The sequence below is a fragment of the Salmo trutta genome, chromosome 9, assembly GCF_901001165.1.
Source record: "Salmo trutta chromosome 9, fSalTru1.1, whole genome shotgun sequence".
NCBI classification, from domain to species: Eukaryota; Metazoa; Chordata; class Actinopteri; order Salmoniformes; family Salmonidae; genus Salmo; species Salmo trutta.
Window position 1 is genome coordinate 39,602,143 of NC_042965.1, and position 21,471 is coordinate 39,623,613.

Genomic DNA, 21,471 nt, shown 5'->3' on the forward strand with positions numbered 1-21,471 from the left:
ATTGTTATTGTCCATGTCAATGTCACGGTGGTTCGATAAAGACATTTCCTGGCCCTGGAGTCATCCTGATGCATCACACGGTTGGCTGCTTCCTAAACGGCACTCTATTCCCTATAGTGCACTTATGCAAAAAAGAAAAAAGGGTGCACTACATAAGGAATATGGTGCCGTTTGGGATACATCAGAAGATTGAGTCAGTCTCGTCCATGTATGACTGTTGATGTTGACACATGGTTGTAATGTGGTTATACTGCTATCAGATTAGATTACAGTCTCTGGATTATCTTCAATCAACATCTACATCTACAGACTGAGATCCTCCCCGAATATAAACACACGCACACATTGGACGACACATTGGACGGACAGGTCTGTAACGCCATGTTTGCAGTGCATGTTCCTTCCTGAATGTTAAAAAAATTAATAAAATGTGTTTCTTATTCAATGGCAAGTACTGTGCAACATCTGTGTGCCATTAGATTAGGCCCATTTTTATACATGTTTTATTTAACCTTTATTTAACTAGGCAAGTCAGTTAAGAACAAATTCTTATTGACAATGACGGCTTACACCGGCCAAACCCGGACGATGCTGGGCCAATTGTGCGCCGCCCTTTGGGACTCCCAATCACAGCAGGGTGTGATACAGCCTGGATGACTTGATAGTTGTGACATAGCTGTGCCAGAATCAGTGTAATCAATTGTTATTATTTGTACATGCATTTAGGCCTACTGTATAGTAGTAGTAATGTGGTATGTTATGCATTTAGGCCTACTGTATAGTAGTAGTAGTGTGGTATGTTATGCATTTAGGCCTACTGTATAGTAGTAGTAATGTGGTATGTTATGCATTTAGGCCTACTGTATAGTAGTAGTAGTAGTAGTATTGTGGTATGTTATGCATTTAGGCCTACTGTATAGTAGTAGTGTTGTGGTATGTTATGGCATTTAGACCTACTGTATAGTAGTAGTAGTAGTAGTAGTATTGTGGTATGTTATGCATTTAGGCCTACTGTATAGTAGTAGTATTGTGGTATGTTATGCATTTAGGCCTACTGTATAGTAGTAGTATTGTGGTATGTTATGCATTTAGGCCTACTGTATAGTAGTAGTAGTATTGTGGTATGTTATGCATTTAGGACTACTGTATAGTAATAGTATTGTTGTATATTGGTATGTTATGCATTTAGGCCTGCTGTATAGTAGTAGTATTGTTATATTGTGGTATGTTATGCATTTAGGCCTACTGTATAGTAGTAGTAGTGTGGTATGTTATGCATTTAGGCCTACTGTATAGTAGTAGTAGTGTGGTATGTTATGCATTTAGGCCTACTGCATAGTAGTAGTATTGTGGTATGTTATGCATTTAGGCCTACTGTATAGTAATAGTTTATATTATTGTGGTATGTTATGCATTTAGGCCTACTGTATAGTAATAGTTTATATTATTGTGGTATGTTATGCATTTAGGTCTACTGTACACGTTTGTTATGTACAGTTAACTATAATCATTAACAGACAGTGATGCCTAGATTTGCTTTGATTTGCAGATGGTGACGAGCCTGCAGCAACACCACCAACATGTCACCGACATCACACCATAAATAGCTGCTAGAAACTGAGGGATGTAAGTTTCCATGGGAACGATGTGGCGCTGGATTGAACACCTTTTGTCTGCAGCATGCCTTTTATGTTTCCTCTCTCTCTCCGTCTGAAAGACTCAGATATCAACCCTGCGTCCTCCCTCTATAAAACAACCCACAGAAGCGTCCAGACAAGCAGGTGCGACTCCGGCGCAGGGCGCATCCGAAATGAGAGTAGGCCTTCGACGCAGTGGACAGAGAAGCATTGCTCAACAAATTAAAGCCTGGAATGGATACGCGACTGTAAACAAGAAGGTATGTAACATAGGCCGATGGTTCAGAATGTCATCACTTTTCTATTTGGGAAATAGATTTGTAGCATTTTAAACTAGGCATTCTAGCAACATAAAGTAGGCCTGCAGTTAACGCGGTTCCAATTCCAAGGCGCGAAAAATCTACAAACTATTGTAGTACGGGCGTGTGCTCACCTGCTTGTTGCCAACCCAGACACGCCCATATGGACTTGTTTGACGCCTGCATACCTCGTGTGTACATACAAGACGTCCTGTTTCCTGTTGTTTAGTTTATCAACCCGCTGACATCCTACTGAGGATATTTGTTACAGAAAAGAGGGGACAAACATCCTACAAGGTAAATAAACTTACCCTTCAACAATACTTGCTAGTTGAGTATTAAAGTACAGTATTGTGCTGCTTTATGTATATCCTTTATGTCCTTTTTATTGAAATCTCAAGTAGCAAGTAGACTGGGATCTGTACAGTGGTTTGTTGTGAGTTTGTGTAGTTGTTACATTAGGATATAGGCTTATCTATATCGTAGTTGTTTTATAGTTTTGAGTATTTGGTCAGGTATCTTTCCCACCATTACATGTTATAGAGTAGTTTCACCTTTATAGTAGCCTACATCTCAACCAGTAGCCCAGTGAGAGTGAACGGACTCAGCTGCTCCCACTATAACCCCAGGAGAATGCTGGTCCCACTATATCCCCAGTAGACTGCTGCACCCACTATAACCCCAGTAGACTGCTGGTCCCACTATAACCCCAGTAGACTGCTGCTCCACTATAACCCCAGTAGACTGCTGCTCCACTATAACCCCAGTAGACTGCTGCTCCCACTATAACCCCAGTAGACTGCTGGTCCCACTATAACCCCAGGAGACTGCTGCTCCACTATAACCCCAGGAGACTATAACCCCAGGAGACTATAACCCCAGGAGACTGCTGCTCCACTATAACCCCAGTAGACTGCTGCTCCACTATAACCCCAGTAGACTGCTGCTCCCACTATAACCCCAGTAGACTGCTGGTCCCACTATAACCCCAGGAGACTGCTGCTCCCACTATAACCCCAGTAGACTGCTGCTCCCACTATAACCCCAGTAGACTGCTACTCCATTATAACCCCAGTAGACTGCTGCTCCCACTATAACCCCAGTAGACTGCTGCTCCCACTATAACCCCAGTAGACTGCTGCTCCACTATAGCCCCAGGAGACTGCTGCTCCCACTATAACCCCAGTAGACTGCTGCTCCACTATAACCCCAGGAGACTGCTGCTCCACTATAACCCCAGGAGACTGCTGCTCCCACTATAACCCCAGGAGACTGCTACTCCACTATAACCCCAGGAGACTGCTGCTCCACTATAACCCCAGGAGACTGCTGCTCCACTATAACCCAAGGAGACTGCTGCTCCACTATAACCCCAGTAGACTGTTACTCCCACTATAAACCCAGTAGACTGCTGCTCCCACTATAACCCCAGGAGACTGCTACTCCACTATAACCCCAGGAGACTGCTGCTCCCACTATAACCCCAGTAGACTCCTGCTCCCACTATAACCCCAGGAGACTGCTGCTCCACTATAACCCCAGTAGACTGCTGCTCCCACTATAGCCCCAGTAGACTGCTGCTCCACTATAACCCCAGGAGACTGCTGCTCCCACTATAACCCCAAGAGACTGCTGCTCCACTATAACCCCAGGAGACTGCTGCTCCCACTATAATCCCAGGAGACTGCTGCTCCCACTATAGCCCCAGTAGACTGCTGCTCCCACTATAGCCCCAGTAGACTGATGCTCCCACTATAGCCCCAGTAGACTGCTGCTCCCACTATAACCCCAGGAGACTGCTGCTCCCACTATAACCCCAGGAGACTGCTTCTCCCACTTTAACCCCAGGAGACTGCTGCTCCACTATAACCCCAGTAGACTGCTGCTCCACTATAACCCCAGGAGACTGCTGGTCCCACTATAACCCCAGGAGACTGCTGCTCCCACTATAACCCCAGTAGACTGCTGCTCCCACTATAACCCCAGGAGACTGCTGCTCCACTATAACCCCAGTAGACTGCTGCTCCACTATAATCCCAGGAGACTATAACCCCAGTAGACTGTTGTTGCTCCACTATAACCCCAGTAGACTGTTGTTGCTCCACTATAACCCCAGTAGACTGCTGCTCCACTATAACCCCAGTAGACTGCTACTCCACTATAACCCCAGTAGACTGTTGTTGCTCCACTATAACCCCAGGAGACTGTTGTTGCTCCACTATAACCCCAGTAGACTGTTGCTCCACTATAACCCCAGGAGACTGTTGTTGCTCCACTATAACCCCAGTAGACTGTTGCTCCACTATAACCCCAGTAGACTGTTGCTCCACTATAACCCCAGTAGACTGTTGCTGCTCCACTATAACCCCAGTAGACTGTTGTTGCTCCACTATAACCCCAGTAGACTGCTGCTCCACTATAACCCCAGTAGACTGCTGCTCCACTATAACCCCAGTAGACTGTTGTTGCTCCACTATAACCCCAGTAGACTGTTGTTGCTCCACTATAACCCCAGTAGACTGTTGTTGCTCCACTATAACCCCAGTAGACTGTTGTTGCTCCACTTTAACCCCAGTAGACTGTTGTTGCTCCACTATAACCCCAGTAGACTGTTGCTGCTCCACTATAATCCCAGTAGACTGTTGTTGCTCCACTATAACCCCAGTAGACTGTTGTTGCTCCACTATAACCCCAGTAGACTGTTGTTACTCCACTATAACCACAGTAGACTGTTGTTGCTCCACTATAACCCCAGTAGACTGTTGTTGCTCCACTATAACCCCAGTAGACTGTTGTTGCTCCACTATAACCCCAGTAGACTGTTGTTGCTCCACTATAACCCCAGTAGACTGTTGTTACTCCACTATAGCCCCAGTAGACTGTTGTTACTCCACTATAACCCCAGTAGACTGCTGCTCCCACTATAACCCCAGGAGACTGCTGCTCCCACTATAACCCCAGGAGACTGCTGCTCCCACTATAACCCCAGGAGACTGCTGCTCCACTATAACCCCAGTAGACTGCTGCTCCACTATAACCCCAGGAGACTGCTGGTCCCACAATAACCCCAGAAGACTGCTGCTCCCACTATAACCCCAGTAGACTGCTGCTCCCACTATAACCCCAGGAGACTGCTGCTCCACTATAACCCCAGTAGACTGCTGCTCCACTATAACCCCAGGAGACTATAACCCCAGTAGACTGCTGCTCCCACTATAACCCCAGTAGACTGTTGTTGCTCCACTATAACCCCAGTAGACTGCTGCTCCACTATAACCCCAGTAGACTGTTGTTGCTCCACTATAACCCCAGTAGACTGCTGCTCCACTATAACCCCAGTAGACTGCTACTCCACTATAACCCCAGTAGACTGTTGTTGCTCCACTATAACCCCAGGAGACTGTTGTTGCTCCACTATAACCCCAGTAGACTGTTGCTCCACTATAACCCCAGGAGACTGTTGTTGCTCCACTATAACCCCAGTAGACTGTTGCTCCACTATAACCCCAGTAGACTGTTGCTGCTCCACTATAACCCCAGTAGACTGTTGTTGCTCCACTATAACCCCAGTAGACTGTTGCTGCTCCACTATAACCCCAGTAGACTGCTGCTCCACTATAACCCCAGTAGACTGTTGTTGCTCCACTATAACCCCAGTAGACTGTTGCTGCTCCACTATAATCCCAGTAGACTGTTGTTGCTCCACTATAACCCCAGTAGACTGTTGTTGCTCCACTATAACCCCAGTAGACTGTTGTTACTCCACTATAACCACAGTAGACTGTTGTTGCTCCACTATAACCCCAGTAGACTGTTGTTGCTCCACTATAACCCCAGTAGACTGTTGTTGCTCCACTATAACCCCAGTAGACTGTTGTTGCTCCACTATAACCCCAGTAGACTGTTGTTACTCCACTATAGCCCCAGTAGACTGTTGTTACTCCACTATAACCCCAGTAGACTGCTGCTCCCACTATAACCCCAGGAGACTGCTGCTCCCACTATAACCCCAGGAGACTGCTGCTCCCACTTTAACCCCAGGAGACTGCTGCTCCACTATAACCCCAGTAGACTGCTGCTCCACTATAACCCCAGGAGACTGCTGGTCCCACAATAACCCCAGAAGACTGCTGCTCCCACTATAACCCCAGTAGACTGCTGCTCCCACTATAACCCCAGGAGACTGCTGCTCCACTATAACCCCAGTAGACTGCTGCTCCACTATAACCCCAGGAGACTATAACCCCAGTAGACTGCTGCTCCCACTATAACCCCAGTAGACTGTTGTTGCTCCACTATAACCCCAGTAGACTGCTGCTCCACTATAACCCCAGTAGACTGTTGTTGCTCCACTATAACCCCAGTAGACTGCTGCTCCACTATAACCCCAGTAGACTGCTACTCCACTATAACCCCAGTAGACTGTTGTTGCTCCACTATAACCCCAGGAGACTGTTGTTGCTCCACTATAACCCCAGTAGACTGTTGCTCCACTATAACCCCAGGAGACTGTTGTTGCTCCACTATAACCCCAGTAGACTGTTGCTCCACTATAACCCCAGTAGACTGTTGCTGCTCCACTATAACCCCAGTAGACTGTTGTTGCTCCACTATAACCCCAGTAGACTGTTGCTGCTCCACTATAACCCCAGTAGACTGCTGCTCCACTATAACCCCAGTAGACTGTTGTTGCTCCACTATAACCCCAGTAGACTGTTGTTGCTCCACTATAACCCCAGTAGACTGCTGCTCCACTATAACCCCAGTAGACTGTTGCTGCTCCACTATAACCCCAGTAGACTGTTGTTGCTCCACTATAACCGCAGTAGACTGTTGTTGCTCCACTATAACCCCAGTAGACTGCTGCTCCACTATAACCCCAGTAGACTGTTGTTGCTCCACTATAACCCCAGTAGACTGTTGTTGCTCCACTATAACCCCAGTAGACTGTTGTTGCTCCACTATAACCCCAGTAGACTGTTGTTGCTCCACTATAACCCCAGTAGACTGTTGTTGCTCCACTTTAACCCCAGTAGACTGTTGTTGCTCCACTATAACCCCAGTAGACTGTTGCTGCTCCACTATAATCCCAGTAGACTGTTGTTGCTCCACTATAACCCCAGTAGACTGTTGTTGCTCCACTATAACCCCAGTAGACTGTTGTTACTCCACTATAACCACAGTAGACTGTTGTTGCTCCACTATAACCCCAGTAGACTGTTGTTGCTCCACTATAACCCCAGTAGACTGTTGTTGCTCCACTATAACCCCAGTAGACTGTTGTTGCTCCACTATAACCCCAGTAGACTGTTGTTACTCCACTATAGCCCCAGTAGACTGTTGTTACTCCACTATAACCCCAGTAGACTGCTGCTCCCACTATAACCCCAGGAGACTGCTGCTCCCACTATAACCCCAGGAGACTGCTGCTCCCACTATAACCCCAGGAGACTGCTGCTCCACTATAACCCCAGTAGACTGCTGCTCCACTATAACCCCAGGAGACTGCTGGTCCCACAATAACCCCAGAAGACTGCTGCTCCCACTATAACCCCAGTAGACTGCTGCTCCCACTATAACCCCAGGAGACTGCTGCTCCACTATAACCCCAGTAGACTGCTGCTCCACTATAACCCCAGGAGACTATAACCCCAGTAGACTGCTGCTCCCACTATAACCCCAGTAGACTGTTGTTGCTCCACTATAACCCCAGTAGACTGCTGCTCCACTATAACCCCAGTAGACTGTTGTTGCTCCACTATAACCCCAGTAGACTGCTGCTCCACTATAACCCCAGTAGACTGCTACTCCACTATAACCCCAGTAGACTGTTGTTGCTCCACTATAACCCCAGTAGACTGCTGCTCCACTATAACCCCAGTAGACTGTTGTTGCTCCACTATAACCCCAGTAGACTGTTGTTGCTCCACTATAACCCCAGTAGACTGTTGTTGCTCCACTATAACCCCAGTAGACTGTTGTTGCTCCACTATAACCCCAGTAGACTGTTGTTGCTCCACTTTAACCCCAGTAGACTGTTGTTGCTCCACTATAACCCCAGTAGACTGTTGCTGCTCCACTATAATCCCAGTAGACTGTTGTTGCTCCACTATAACCCCAGTAGACTGTTGTTGCTCCACTATAACCCCAGTAGACTGTTGTTACTCCACTATAACCACAGTAGACTGTTGTTGCTCCACTATAACCCCAGTAGACTGTTGTTGCTCCACTATAACCCCAGTAGACTGTTGTTGCTCCACTATAACCCCAGTAGACTGCTGCTCCACTATAGCCCCAGGAGACTGCTGCTCCCACTATAACCCCAGTAGACTGCTGCTCCACTATAACCCCAGGAGACTGCTGCTCCACTATAACCCCAGGAGACTGCTGCTCCCACTATAACCCCAGGAGACTGCTACTCCACTATAACCCCAGGAGACTGCTGCTCCACTATAACCCCAGGAGACTGCTGCTCCACTATAACCCAAGGAGACTGCTGCTCCACTATAACCCCAGTAGACTGTTACTCCCACTATAAACCCAGTAGACTGCTGCTCCCACTATAACCCCAGGAGACTGCTACTCCACTATAACCCCAGGAGACTGCTGCTCCCACTATAACCCCAGTAGACTCCTGCTCCCACTATAACCCCAGGAGACTGCTGCTCCACTATAACCCCAGTAGACTGCTGCTCCCACTATAGCCCCAGTAGACTGCTGCTCCACTATAACCCCAGGAGACTGCTGCTCCCACTATAACCCCAAGAGACTGCTGCTCCACTATAACCCCAGGAGACTGCTGCTCCCACTATAATCCCAGGAGACTGCTGCTCCCACTATAGCCCCAGTAGACTGCTGCTCCCACTATAGCCCCAGTAGACTGATGCTCCCACTATAGCCCCAGTAGACTGCTGCTCCCACTATAACCCCAGGAGACTGCTGCTCCCACTATAACCCCAGGAGACTGCTTCTCCCACTTTAACCCCAGGAGACTGCTGCTCCACTATAACCCCAGTAGACTGCTGCTCCACTATAACCCCAGGAGACTGCTGGTCCCACTATAACCCCAGGAGACTGCTGCTCCCACTATAACCCCAGTAGACTGCTGCTCCCACTATAACCCCAGGAGACTGCTGCTCCACTATAACCCCAGTAGACTGCTGCTCCACTATAATCCCAGGAGACTATAACCCCAGTAGACTGTTGTTGCTCCACTATAACCCCAGTAGACTGTTGTTGCTCCACTATAACCCCAGTAGACTGCTGCTCCACTATAACCCCAGTAGACTGCTACTCCACTATAACCCCAGTAGACTGTTGTTGCTCCACTATAACCCCAGGAGACTGTTGTTGCTCCACTATAACCCCAGTAGACTGTTGCTCCACTATAACCCCAGGAGACTGTTGTTGCTCCACTATAACCCCAGTAGACTGTTGCTCCACTATAACCCCAGTAGACTGTTGCTCCACTATAACCCCAGTAGACTGTTGCTGCTCCACTATAACCCCAGTAGACTGTTGTTGCTCCACTATAACCCCAGTAGACTGCTGCTCCACTATAACCCCAGTAGACTGCTGCTCCACTATAACCCCAGTAGACTGTTGTTGCTCCACTATAACCCCAGTAGACTGTTGTTGCTCCACTATAACCCCAGTAGACTGTTGTTGCTCCACTATAACCCCAGTAGACTGTTGTTGCTCCACTTTAACCCCAGTAGACTGTTGTTGCTCCACTATAACCCCAGTAGACTGTTGCTGCTCCACTATAATCCCAGTAGACTGTTGTTGCTCCACTATAACCCCAGTAGACTGTTGTTGCTCCACTATAACCCCAGTAGACTGTTGTTACTCCACTATAACCACAGTAGACTGTTGTTGCTCCACTATAACCCCAGTAGACTGTTGTTGCTCCACTATAACCCCAGTAGACTGTTGTTGCTCCACTATAACCCCAGTAGACTGTTGTTGCTCCACTATAACCCCAGTAGACTGTTGTTGCTCCACTATAGCCCCAGTAGACTGTTGTTACTCCACTATAACCCCAGTAGACTGCTGCTCCCACTATAACCCCAGGAGACTGCTGCTCCCACTATAACCCCAGGAGACTGCTGCTCCCACTTTAACCCCAGGAGACTGCTGCTCCACTATAACCCCAGTAGACTGCTGCTCCACTATAACCCCAGGAGACTGCTGGTCCCACAATAACCCCAGAAGACTGCTGCTCCCACTATAACCCCAGTAGACTGCTGCTCCCACTATAACCCCAGGAGACTGCTGCTCCACTATAACCCCAGTAGACTGCTGCTCCACTATAACCCCAGGAGACTATAACCCCAGTAGACTGCTGCTCCCACTATAACCCCAGTAGACTGTTGTTGCTCCACTATAACCCCAGTAGACTGCTGCTCCACTATAACCCCAGTAGACTGTTGTTGCTCCACTATAACCCCAGTAGACTGCTGCTCCACTATAACCCCAGTAGACTGCTACTCCACTATAACCCCAGTAGACTGTTGTTGCTCCACTATAACCCCAGGAGACTGTTGTTGCTCCACTATAACCCCAGTAGACTGTTGCTCCACTATAACCCCAGGAGACTGTTGTTGCTCCACTATAACCCCAGTAGACTGTTGCTCCACTATAACCCCAGTAGACTGTTGCTGCTCCACTATAACCCCAGTAGACTGTTGTTGCTCCACTATAACCCCAGTAGACTGTTGCTGCTCCACTATAACCCCAGTAGACTGCTGCTCCACTATAACCCCAGTAGACTGTTGTTGCTCCACTATAACCCCAGTAGACTGTTGTTGCTCCACTATAACCCCAGTAGACTGCTGCTCCACTATAACCCCAGTAGACTGTTGCTGCTCCACTATAACCCCAGTAGACTGTTGTTGCTCCACTATAACCGCAGTAGACTGTTGTTGCTCCACTATAACCCCAGTAGACTGCTGCTCCACTATAACCCCAGTAGACTGTTGTTGCTCCACTATAACCCCAGTAGACTGTTGTTGCTCCACTATAACCCCAGTAGACTGTTGTTGCTCCACTATAACCCCAGTAGACTGTTGTTGCTCCACTATAACCCCAGTAGACTGTTGTTGCTCCACTTTAACCCCAGTAGACTGTTGTTGCTCCACTATAACCCCAGTAGACTGTTGCTGCTCCACTATAATCCCAGTAGACTGTTGTTGCTCCACTATAACCCCAGTAGACTGTTGTTGCTCCACTATAACCCCAGTAGACTGTTGTTACTCCACTATAACCACAGTAGACTGTTGTTGCTCCACTATAACCCCAGTAGACTGTTGTTGCTCCACTATAACCCCAGTAGACTGTTGTTGCTCCACTATAACCCCAGTAGACTGTTGTTGCTCCACTATAACCCCAGTAGACTGTTGTTGCTCCACTATAACCCCAGTAGACTGTTGTTACTCCACTATAACCCCAGTAGACTGCTGCTCCCACTATAACCCCAGGAGACTGCTGCTCCCACTATAACCCCAGGAGACTGCTGCTCCCACTTTAACCCCAGGAGACTGCTGCTCCACTATAACCCCAGTAGACTGCTGCTCCACTATAACCCCAGGAGACTGCTGGTCCCACAATAACCCCAGAAGACTGCTGCTCCCACTATAACCCCAGTAGACTGCTGCTCCCACTATAACCCCAGGAGACTGCTGCTCCACTATAACCCCAGTAGACTGCTGCTCCACTATAACCCCAGGAGACTATAACCCCAGTAGACTGCTGCTCCCACTATAACCCCAGTAGACTGTTGTTGCTCCACTATAACCCCAGTAGACTGCTGCTCCACTATAACCCCAGTAGACTGTTGTTGCTCCACTATAACCCCAGTAGACTGCTGCTCCACTATAACCCCAGTAGACTGCTACTCCACTATAACCCCAGTAGACTGTTGTTGCTCCACTATAACCCCAGTAGACTGCTGCTCCACTATAACCCCAGTAGACTGTTGTTGCTCCACTATAACCCCAGTAGACTGTTGTTGCTCCACTATAACCCCAGTAGACTGTTGTTGCTCCACTATAACCCCAGTAGACTGTTGTTGCTCCACTATAACCCCAGTAGACTGTTGTTGCTCCACTTTAACCCCAGTAGACTGTTGTTGCTCCACTATAACCCCAGTAGACTGTTGCTGCTCCACTATAATCCCAGTAGACTGTTGTTGCTCCACTATAACCCCAGTAGACTGTTGTTGCTCCACTATAACCCCAGTAGACTGTTGTTACTCCACTATAACCCCAGTAGACTGTTGTTGCTCCACTATAACCCCAGTAGACTGTTGTTGCTCCACTATAACCCCAGTAGACTGTTGTTGCTCCACTATAACCCCAGTAGACTGTTGTTGCTCCACTATAACCCCAGTAGACTGTTGTTACTCCACTATAGCCCCAGTAGACTGTTGTTACTCCACTATAACCCCAGTAGACTGCTGCTCCCACTATAACCCCAGGAGACTGCTGCTCCCACTATAACCCCAGGAGACTGCTGCTCCCACTTTAACCCCAGGAGACTGCTGCTCCACTATAACCCCAGTAGACTGCTGCTCCACTATAACCCCAGGAGACTGCTGGTCCCACAATAACCCCAGAAGACTGCTGCTCCCACTATAACCCCAGTAGACTGCTGCTCCCACTATAACCCCAGGAGACTGCTGCTCCACTATAACCCCAGTAGACTGCTGCTCCACTATAACCCCAGGAGACTATAACCCCAGTAGACTGCTGCTCCCACTATAACCCCAGTAGACTGTTGTTGCTCCACTATAACCCCAGTAGACTGCTGCTCCACTATAACCCCAGTAGACTGTTGTTGCTCCACTATAACCCCAGTAGACTGCTGCTCCACTATAACCCCAGTAGACTGCTACTCCACTATAACCCCAGTAGACTGTTGTTGCTCCACTATAACCCCAGGAGACTGTTGTTGCTCCACTATAACCCCAGTAGACTGTTGCTCCACTATAACCCCAGGAGACTGTTGTTGCTCCACTATAACCCCAGTAGACTGTTGCTCCACTATAACCCCAGTAGACTGTTGCTGCTCCACTATAACCCCAGTAGACTGTTGTTGCTCCACTATAACCCCAGTAGACTGTTGCTGCTCCACTATAACCCCAGTAGACTGCTGCTCCACTATAACCCCAGTAGACTGTTGTTGCTCCACTATAACCCCAGTAGACTGTTGTTGCTCCACTATAACCCCAGTAGACTGCTGCTCCACTATAACCCCAGTAGACTGTTGCTGCTCCACTATAACCCCAGTAGACTGTTGTTGCTCCACTATAACCGCAGTAGACTGTTGTTGCTCCACTATAACCCCAGTAGACTGCTGCTCCACTATAACCCCAGTAGACTGTTGTTGCTCCACTATAACCCCAGTAGACTGTTGTTGCTCCACTATAACCCCAGTAGACTGTTGTTGCTCCACTATAACCCCAGTAGACTGCTGCTCCACTATAACCCCAGTAGACTGTTGTTGCTCCACTATAACCCCAGTGGACTGTTGCTGCTCCACTATAACCCCAGTAGACTGCTAGTCCACTATAACCCCAGTAGACTGCTGCTCCACTATAACCCCAGTAGACTGTTGTTGCTCCACTATAACCCCAGTAGACTGTTGCTGCTCCACTTTAACCCCAGTAGACTGTTGTTGCTCCACTTTAACCCCAGTAGACTGCTGCTCCACTATAACCCCAGTAGACTGCTGCTCCACTATAACCCCAGTAGAAGCCGCACTGCTTCTTGACACACTGCTCGCTTAACCCGGAAGCCAGCCGCACCAATGTGTCTGTGAAAACACTGTCCAACTGACTACCGAGGTCAGCTTGCAGGCGCCCGGCCCGCCACAAGGAGTCGCTAGAGCACAATGAGTCAAGGACACAGCCTTGGCTCAAACCCACACAGAGGACGTTTTTGCAGAATTCTCAAATGGTATTTGTCCCATTTTTTTAATTATTGGTTGGTGAGCGGACCCCAGACCTCACAACCATAAAGGGCAGTGGGTTCTGTAACTGATTCAATAATTTTTTGCCAGATCCTAGTTGGGATGTTGAATTTTATGTTCCTTTTGACGGCGTAGAGGGCTCTTCTTGTCTTTTCTCTCAAATCGTTCACAGCTTTGTGGAATTCTCTTTTTCTCTCTATCTTTCTCTCTCGCTCGCTCTCTCTCACTCTATCTGCCTCTTTCTCTCTCTCTCACACACTCTGCCTCTCTCTCTCAATTCAATTCAAGGGGCTTTATTGGCATGGGAAACATATGTTAACATTGCCTCTCTCTCGCTCTCTCTCTCTCTCCCTGTGTCTTTCTTTCTCACACACACTCTCTCTCTCTCTTGGATAGATCTAAAGGGATAAGGGAGAGAGAGAAAATCAACATTTACTCAGCCCTTTGAAGACAAGAATGCATTAGTGTCACTGTCAAAGATGAGAAATTAATCTGTTCAATTCCTGGCGAATGAAGCAATTTGTCTCCATTTTCTCCAGCCCTGTGCCATCACTAACCCTTCCTGTCATCTCCATAGATTAAATTCCTCAGTAGTTGGAGAAGAAAACTTGGCCTTTTTCCTTCTGGAGGAATTGAAGAAACTGAATGTTGTATCAGACTACTGTTTCGAAAAAGACAACTGTATGAGGTTGAATTGATGAAAGTTAGGATAAAAGGAAGGTGTCTACAGTCATGATAAGGGCATGCAGATTACTGTATCAGGAGACGACTGTATCAGACTACTGTATCAGACTACTGTATCAGGAGACTACTGTATCAGATTACTGTATCAGCAGACTACTGTATCAGGAGACTACTGTATCAGGAGACTACTGTATTAGACTACTGTATCAGGAGACTACTGTATCAGGAGACTACTGTATCAGACTACTGTATCAGGAGACTACTGTATCAGACTACTGTATCAGGAGACTACTGTATCAGCAGACTACTGTATCAGGAGACTACTGTATTAGACTACTGTATCAGGAGACTACTGTATCAGACTACTGTATCAGGAGACTACTGTATTAGACTACTGTATCAGGAGACTACTGTATCAGGAGACTACTGTATCAGACTACTGTATCAGGAGACTACTGTATCAGGAGACTACTGTATTAGACTACTGTATCAGGAGACTACTGTATCAGGAGACTACTGTATCAGGAGACTACTGTATCAGACTACTGTATCAGGAGACTACTGTATTGGAATACTACTGTATCAGGAGACTACTGTATCAGGAGACTACTGTATTGGAAGACTACTGTATCAGAAGACTACTGTATTGGAATACTACTGTATCACGAGACTACTGTATCGGAATACTACTGTATCAGGAGACTACTGTATCAGGAGACTACTGTATTGGAATACTACTGTATCACGAGACTACTGTATCGGAATACTACTGTATCAGGAGAATACTGTATCAGGAGACTACTGTATCAGACTACTGTATCAGGAGACTACTGTATTGGAATACTACTGTATCATGAGACTACTGTATCAGAATACTACTGCATCAGGAGACTACTGTATCAGGAGACTACTGTATCAAATGACTACTGTTTCAGACTACTGTATTATGAAACTACTATATCAGACTACTGTATTAGGAGAATACTGTATCAGACTACTGTATCAGGAGACTACTGTATCAGACTACTGTATTAGACTACTGTATCAGGAGACTACTGTATCAGGAGGCTACTGTATCAGACTACTGTATCAGTAGGCTACTGTATCAGGAGATTACTGTATCAGACTACTGTATTGGAATACTACTGTATCAGGAGACTACTGTATCAGGAGACTGCTGTATCAGGAGACTACTGTATCAGGAGACTACTGTATTGGAATACTACTGTATCAGGAGACTACTGTATTAGACTACTGTATCAGGAGACTACTGTATCAGGAGACTACTGTATTAGACTACTGTATTGGAATACTACTGTATCAGGAGACTACTGTATCAGGAGACTACTGTATCAGGAGACTACTGTATTGGAATACTACTGTATCAGGAGACTACTGTATCAGGAGACTACTATATCAGGAGACTACTGTATTAGACTACTGTATTGGAATACTACTGTATCAGGAGACTACTGTATCAGGAGACTACTATATCAGGAGACTACTGTATCAGAATGCTACTGTATCAGACTACTGTATCAGGAGACTACTGTATCAGGAGACTACTGTATCAGGAGACTACTGTATCAGAATGCTACTGTATCAGACTACTGTATCAGACTACTGTATCAGGAGACTACTGTATTGGAATACTACTGTATCAGGAGACTACTGTATCAGGAGACTACTGTATTGGAAGACTACTGTATCAGAAGACTACTGTATTGGAATACTACTGTATCACGAGACTACTGTATCGGAATACTACTGTATCAGGAGACTACTGTATCAGGAGACTACTGTATTGGAATACTACTGTATCACGAGACTACTGTATCGGAATACTACTGTATCAGGAGAATACTGTATCAGGAGACTACTGTATCAGACTACTGTATCAGGAGACTACTGTATTGGAATACTACTGTATCATGAGACTACTGTATCAGAATACTACTGCATCAGGAGACTACTGTATCAGGAGACTACTGTATCAAATGACTACTGTTTCAGACTACTGTATTATGAGACTACTATATCAGACTACTGTATTAGGAGAATACTGTATCAGACTACTGTATCAGGAGACTACTGTATCAGACTACTGTATTAGACTACTGTATCAGGAGACTACTGTATCAGGAGGCTACTGTATCAGACTACTGTATCAGTAGGCTACTGTATCAGGAGATTACTGTATCAGACTACTGTATTGGAATACTACTGTATCAGGAGACTACTGTATCAGGAGACTGCTGTATCAGGAGACTACTGTATCAGGAGACTACTGTATTGGAATACTACTGTATCAGGAGACTACTGTATTAGACTACTGTATCAGGAGACTACTGTATCAGGAGACTACTGTATTAGACTACTGTATTGGAATACTACTGTATCAGGAGACTACTGTATCAGGAGACTACTGTATCAGGAGACTACTGTATTAGACTACTGTATTGGAATACTACTGTATCAGGAGACTACTGTATCAGGAGACTACTATATCAGGAGACTACTGTATTAGACTACTGTATTGGAATACTACTGTATCAGGAGACTACTGTATCAGGAGACTACTGTATCAGGAGACTACTGTATCAGAATGCTACTGTATCAGACTACTGTATCAGGAGACTACTGTATCAGGAGACTACTGTATCAGAATGCTACTGTATCAGACTACTGTATCAGGAGACTACTGTATCAGGAGACTACTGTATTAGAAGGCTACTGTATCATTTACATTTTACATTTTAGTCATTTAGCAGACGCTCTTATCCAGAGCGACTTACAGTAGTGAATACAGTAGTGAATGCATACATTTCATACATTTTTTTCTCCGTATCAAGAGGCTACTGTATCAGACTACTGTTTCAGACTACTGTATCAGGAGACTACTGTATCAGACTACTGTATTTGGAGACTACTATATCAGACTACTGTATCAGACTACTATATCAGCAGACTACTCTATCAGGAGACAACTGCAGTACATTGAATTCCCACTAACCCTAATCTGATCCACTTTTTGCAGACAGTCACTACTGTTAGCAGATGTTTGTACTCGTTATGCAGATAAGGATCATTCATCTAAATTACTCAGTAATTAATGTTTTATTCCACTGAAAATTGCATTCTGTAAATGCGCCTTACACTGGTATATTGTAGCATTGTGATTTTCCCATTTTACCCAATCCAAAGAAAGGAGATCTTATTTGGGAAAATAAGGAATGTTTTTGTTCTAAATAAATCTTTATTTTTATTCGGTAAACATTTGATCCTCCTGAATGTCGGTGAAAAATCAGGTGTGATAAGATCTTTGGTGACATAAAAGTCATGTTGGTTTGTTTTTCAAAAATAATTGTGAGGGTAATAAAACACACAGTATTAATAATAAGTCATCAATCATAGAGCTTTTCTACAAAGACCTTACAAACTTTGCACCAGTAAGGGGGAGTACAAGAAAAGCATGGGGTGGACAAACATGTAAAACAGGACTGAAACAAACTGTCATACCCCAGCAAAAACAAACAGGGAACCGAAAGACATGTTAGTACAAGGTTGGCCTATTAGAGAATGTTACATTGCTTGGCTTGGGAACGTCTCTCTCTCTCCATCTCTCTCTGTTTCTCACCATCTCTGTCTCTCTCTCCTTCTCTCTCTTTCTCACCATCTCTGTCTCTGTCTCTCTCTCTCTGTCTGTCTCTCTCTTGAACTCTTTCTCTGTCCCTCTCTCTCTCCCTCTCCCTCTCTCTCTCTCTCTCTCTCTCTCGGTCTCTCTCTCACTCTCTCTCCCTCCCCCCTCTCTCTCTCTCCCTCTCTCCCTCTCTTACACTCTGGCTCCGTCCTTCTCTCTCTCTTTCTCTCTCTCTGTCTCTGTCTCTCTCCTCTCTCTCTCTGTCTCTCACTCTCACGCTCTGTCTCTCTCTCTCACTGTCTCTCTCACACGCTCTGTCCCGCTCTCTGTCTCGCTCTCTCTCTCACACACTTCTCTCTCTAACACCCTCTCTCACACGCTCTGTCTTTCTCTCTTCATCTCTCTCTCTCTCTCTCTCTCTCTCTCTCTCTCAATTCAATTCAATTCAATTCAATTTGCTTTATTAGCATGACGTAACAATGTACATATTGCCAAAGCTTACTTTGGATATTTACAATATGAAAATAATGAGATTCAAAATTGTCAATGGGACAACAGTAACAACAATTACCAAGGGTCAAAATAACCATACATTGAACAATAACAATAAGCATACAGTAGAGTACATGTGCAGGTTGATTGGTCTGTCACACACCGTCCCTCAACTTATGGCAGGCAGCAATGTAGTGCGCTGCCAACACACAGCATCCTCCCCCAACAGGACGGGTAGCCTACTCTCATCAGAGAGGTCTTTGAAGCCTTGAATAAGGGTTTCAAATTTGGGGAAATGACACTCTCTAATTGTTCTATATTTTTCACATTGTGTCAGGAAATGCAGCTCCGTCTCAGGTTCTGCTGTTGTGCAGTGGTTGCACAGCCTTTCCTCTACAGGGAGCCAGGTTTTCCTGTGTCTACCCTTCTCAATGGCAAGGCTGTGCTCACTGAGCCTGTATACTGTCGATTTAGGGCCAGATAGCACTGCATTTTGCTTTGTGTTTGTACTTGTGTTTCCCAATAAGCAATGTAGTTTTGTTTTGACTGTGTTGTCATTTGGTTTATTCTGATTGATTGGATGTTCTGGTCCTGAGGCTTCAGTGTGTTAGTAGAACAGGTTTGTGAACTCAGCCCCAGGACCAGCTGGATGAGGGGACTCTTTTCTTTGCTCAGCTCTTGGCATTGCAAGGCTTGGTAATGATATGAGAGGGGGTCACTGTATTTTAGGTGTTTCCAAAACTTAATTGCTCTTTTTTGAGTTTTTATTATTAGTGGATATTGGCCTAATTCTGCCCTGCATGCATTGTTTGTAGTTTTCCTCTGGACATGTAGGAGAATCTTACAGAACTCTGCATGCAGGGTTTCAATGTGGTGATTGTCCCATTTGATGAAGTCTTGTTTTGCAAGTGGACCCCACACCTCGCTGACATAAAGTGCAATTGGTTCAATGACATATTCAATTAGTTTTAGCCAAATTTTAATAGGTATTTCAATTTGAATTTGCTTTTTAATGGCGTAGAATGCCCTGCGTGCTTTCTCTCTCAGTTCATTCACTGCCTCATTAAGGTGTCCAGTTGAGCTTATTTTTAAACCTAAGTAATTGTAGTGTGTACAGTACTCTATATATGTTGTACCAATTGAGAACTTTGGTCTAATTCCCAAAGATCTGGATCTTCTCTGGAAAATCATTATTTTAGTCTTTTTGGGGTTTACTGCCAGGGCCCAGGTCTGGCAGTACTGCTCTAGCAGGTCCAGGCTCTGCTGTAGGCCAGGTGCTGTGGGTGACAGCAGGCATAGGTCATCTGCGAAGAGCAGGCATTTAACTTCTGAATTGTGGAGACTAACACCAGGGGCTGAGGATTTTTCTAGAATAGTGGCCAATTCGTTGATGTAAATATTGAAGAGTGCAGGGCTCAGATTGCAACCCTGACGAAGGCCCCGCCCCTGGTTAAAGAATTCTGTTCTTTTCCTGCCAATTTTAATGCTGCACGTATTGCCAGTATACATTGATTTAATTATGTCATATGTTTTACCCCCTACACCACTTTCAATAACTTTGTAGAACAGTCCTCTTTGCCAAATAGAATCAAATGCTTTTTGGAAGTCGATAAAGCAAGCGTATATTTTGGTATTATTTTGGTGGACATGTTTATCTGTCAGGGTGTAAATATGATCAGTCGTGCGATGTTTTGGTATAAATCCAATTTGGCTTTTACTCAAGACATTGTGCTTATTAAGGAAGTTTAGAACTCTTACATTTATAATACTACAGAAAATCTTCCCCAGTTTACTGATCACACAAATGCCTCTGTAATTGTTAGGGTCAAATTTGTCTCCGTTCTTAAAGATTGGGGTTATGAGTCCTTGATTCCAGATGTCAGGGAAATAACCTACACTCAGGATCAAATTAAACAGTTTTAATATAGCCAATTGAGATTTTGCACTAGTGAGTTTGAGCATCTCATTTAGGATGCCATCAGGTCCGCATGCTTTTTTAAATTTGAGGGCCTGAAGTTTCTTATAGAGCTCCTGGTCAGTAATTGGGGAGTCCAATGGATTTTGATTGTCCTTTACAGCTTTTTCAATCCATTCAACTTCTCATGAATTTGGCATTGCTCTGCGTTTGTGTCAATTTGAACGGTGTTGTACAGTGTTTTGAAATGGGTTGTCCATATGTTACCATTTTGTATCGCTAATTCCTCTTGTTTAGATTTTTTTTAGTTTTTTCAAATTTTGCCAGAAGTTGTTTGTGTTTATGGACTCCTCAATTAGTGTCAGCTGCTTGCTGTTGTACTGTGCTTTTTTTGGTTCTGAGTGTACATTTATAGAGTTTTAAAGTCTCACAGTAATGAAGGTGTAATTCAGCATTATTTGGGTCTCTGTGCTTTTGGTTGGATAGTGTTCTAAGTTTTTTCCTTATAATTTTACAATCTGCATCAAACCAGTTGTCATCTGTGATCTTTTTTGTTTTGTTTTTTATCAATTTCAATTGTGCTTCTTTTGCCGTTTGCCTGAATATATGTTGATGTTTTTTACTGCCAGATTGATGCCTTCTTTACTATGAGTGAATGTGGTATCAAGAAAGTTATCTAAGAGTGTTTGGATATTTTGGTCTCTATCTCTCACACATGCTCTGTCTCTCTCTCTCTCTCTCTCTCTCTCTCTCACTTTCACACACTCTCTGTCTCTCTCTCCCTTCTCTCTCTCTCTCTCTCTCTCTCTCTCTCTCTCTCTCTCCTCTCTCTCT

The 21,471-nt window shown here is 45.4% G+C and overlaps 1 protein-coding gene across 1 annotated transcript in view; it reads left to right on the forward strand.

Moving 5' to 3' along the window:
* Nucleotides 1-1,756: 1,756 nt before the first annotated feature.
* LOC115200536 (tight junction protein ZO-2) overlaps nucleotides 1,757-21,471 on the forward strand; it is a gene marked incomplete in the record, with an annotated part of 222,922 nt that continues 203,207 nt past the window's right edge. Inside the window, 1 exon segment of the mRNA XM_029763667.1 lies at nucleotides 1,757-1,897. Within this exon segment, the coding sequence (XP_029619527.1) occupies nucleotides 1,811-1,897 (87 nt within the window).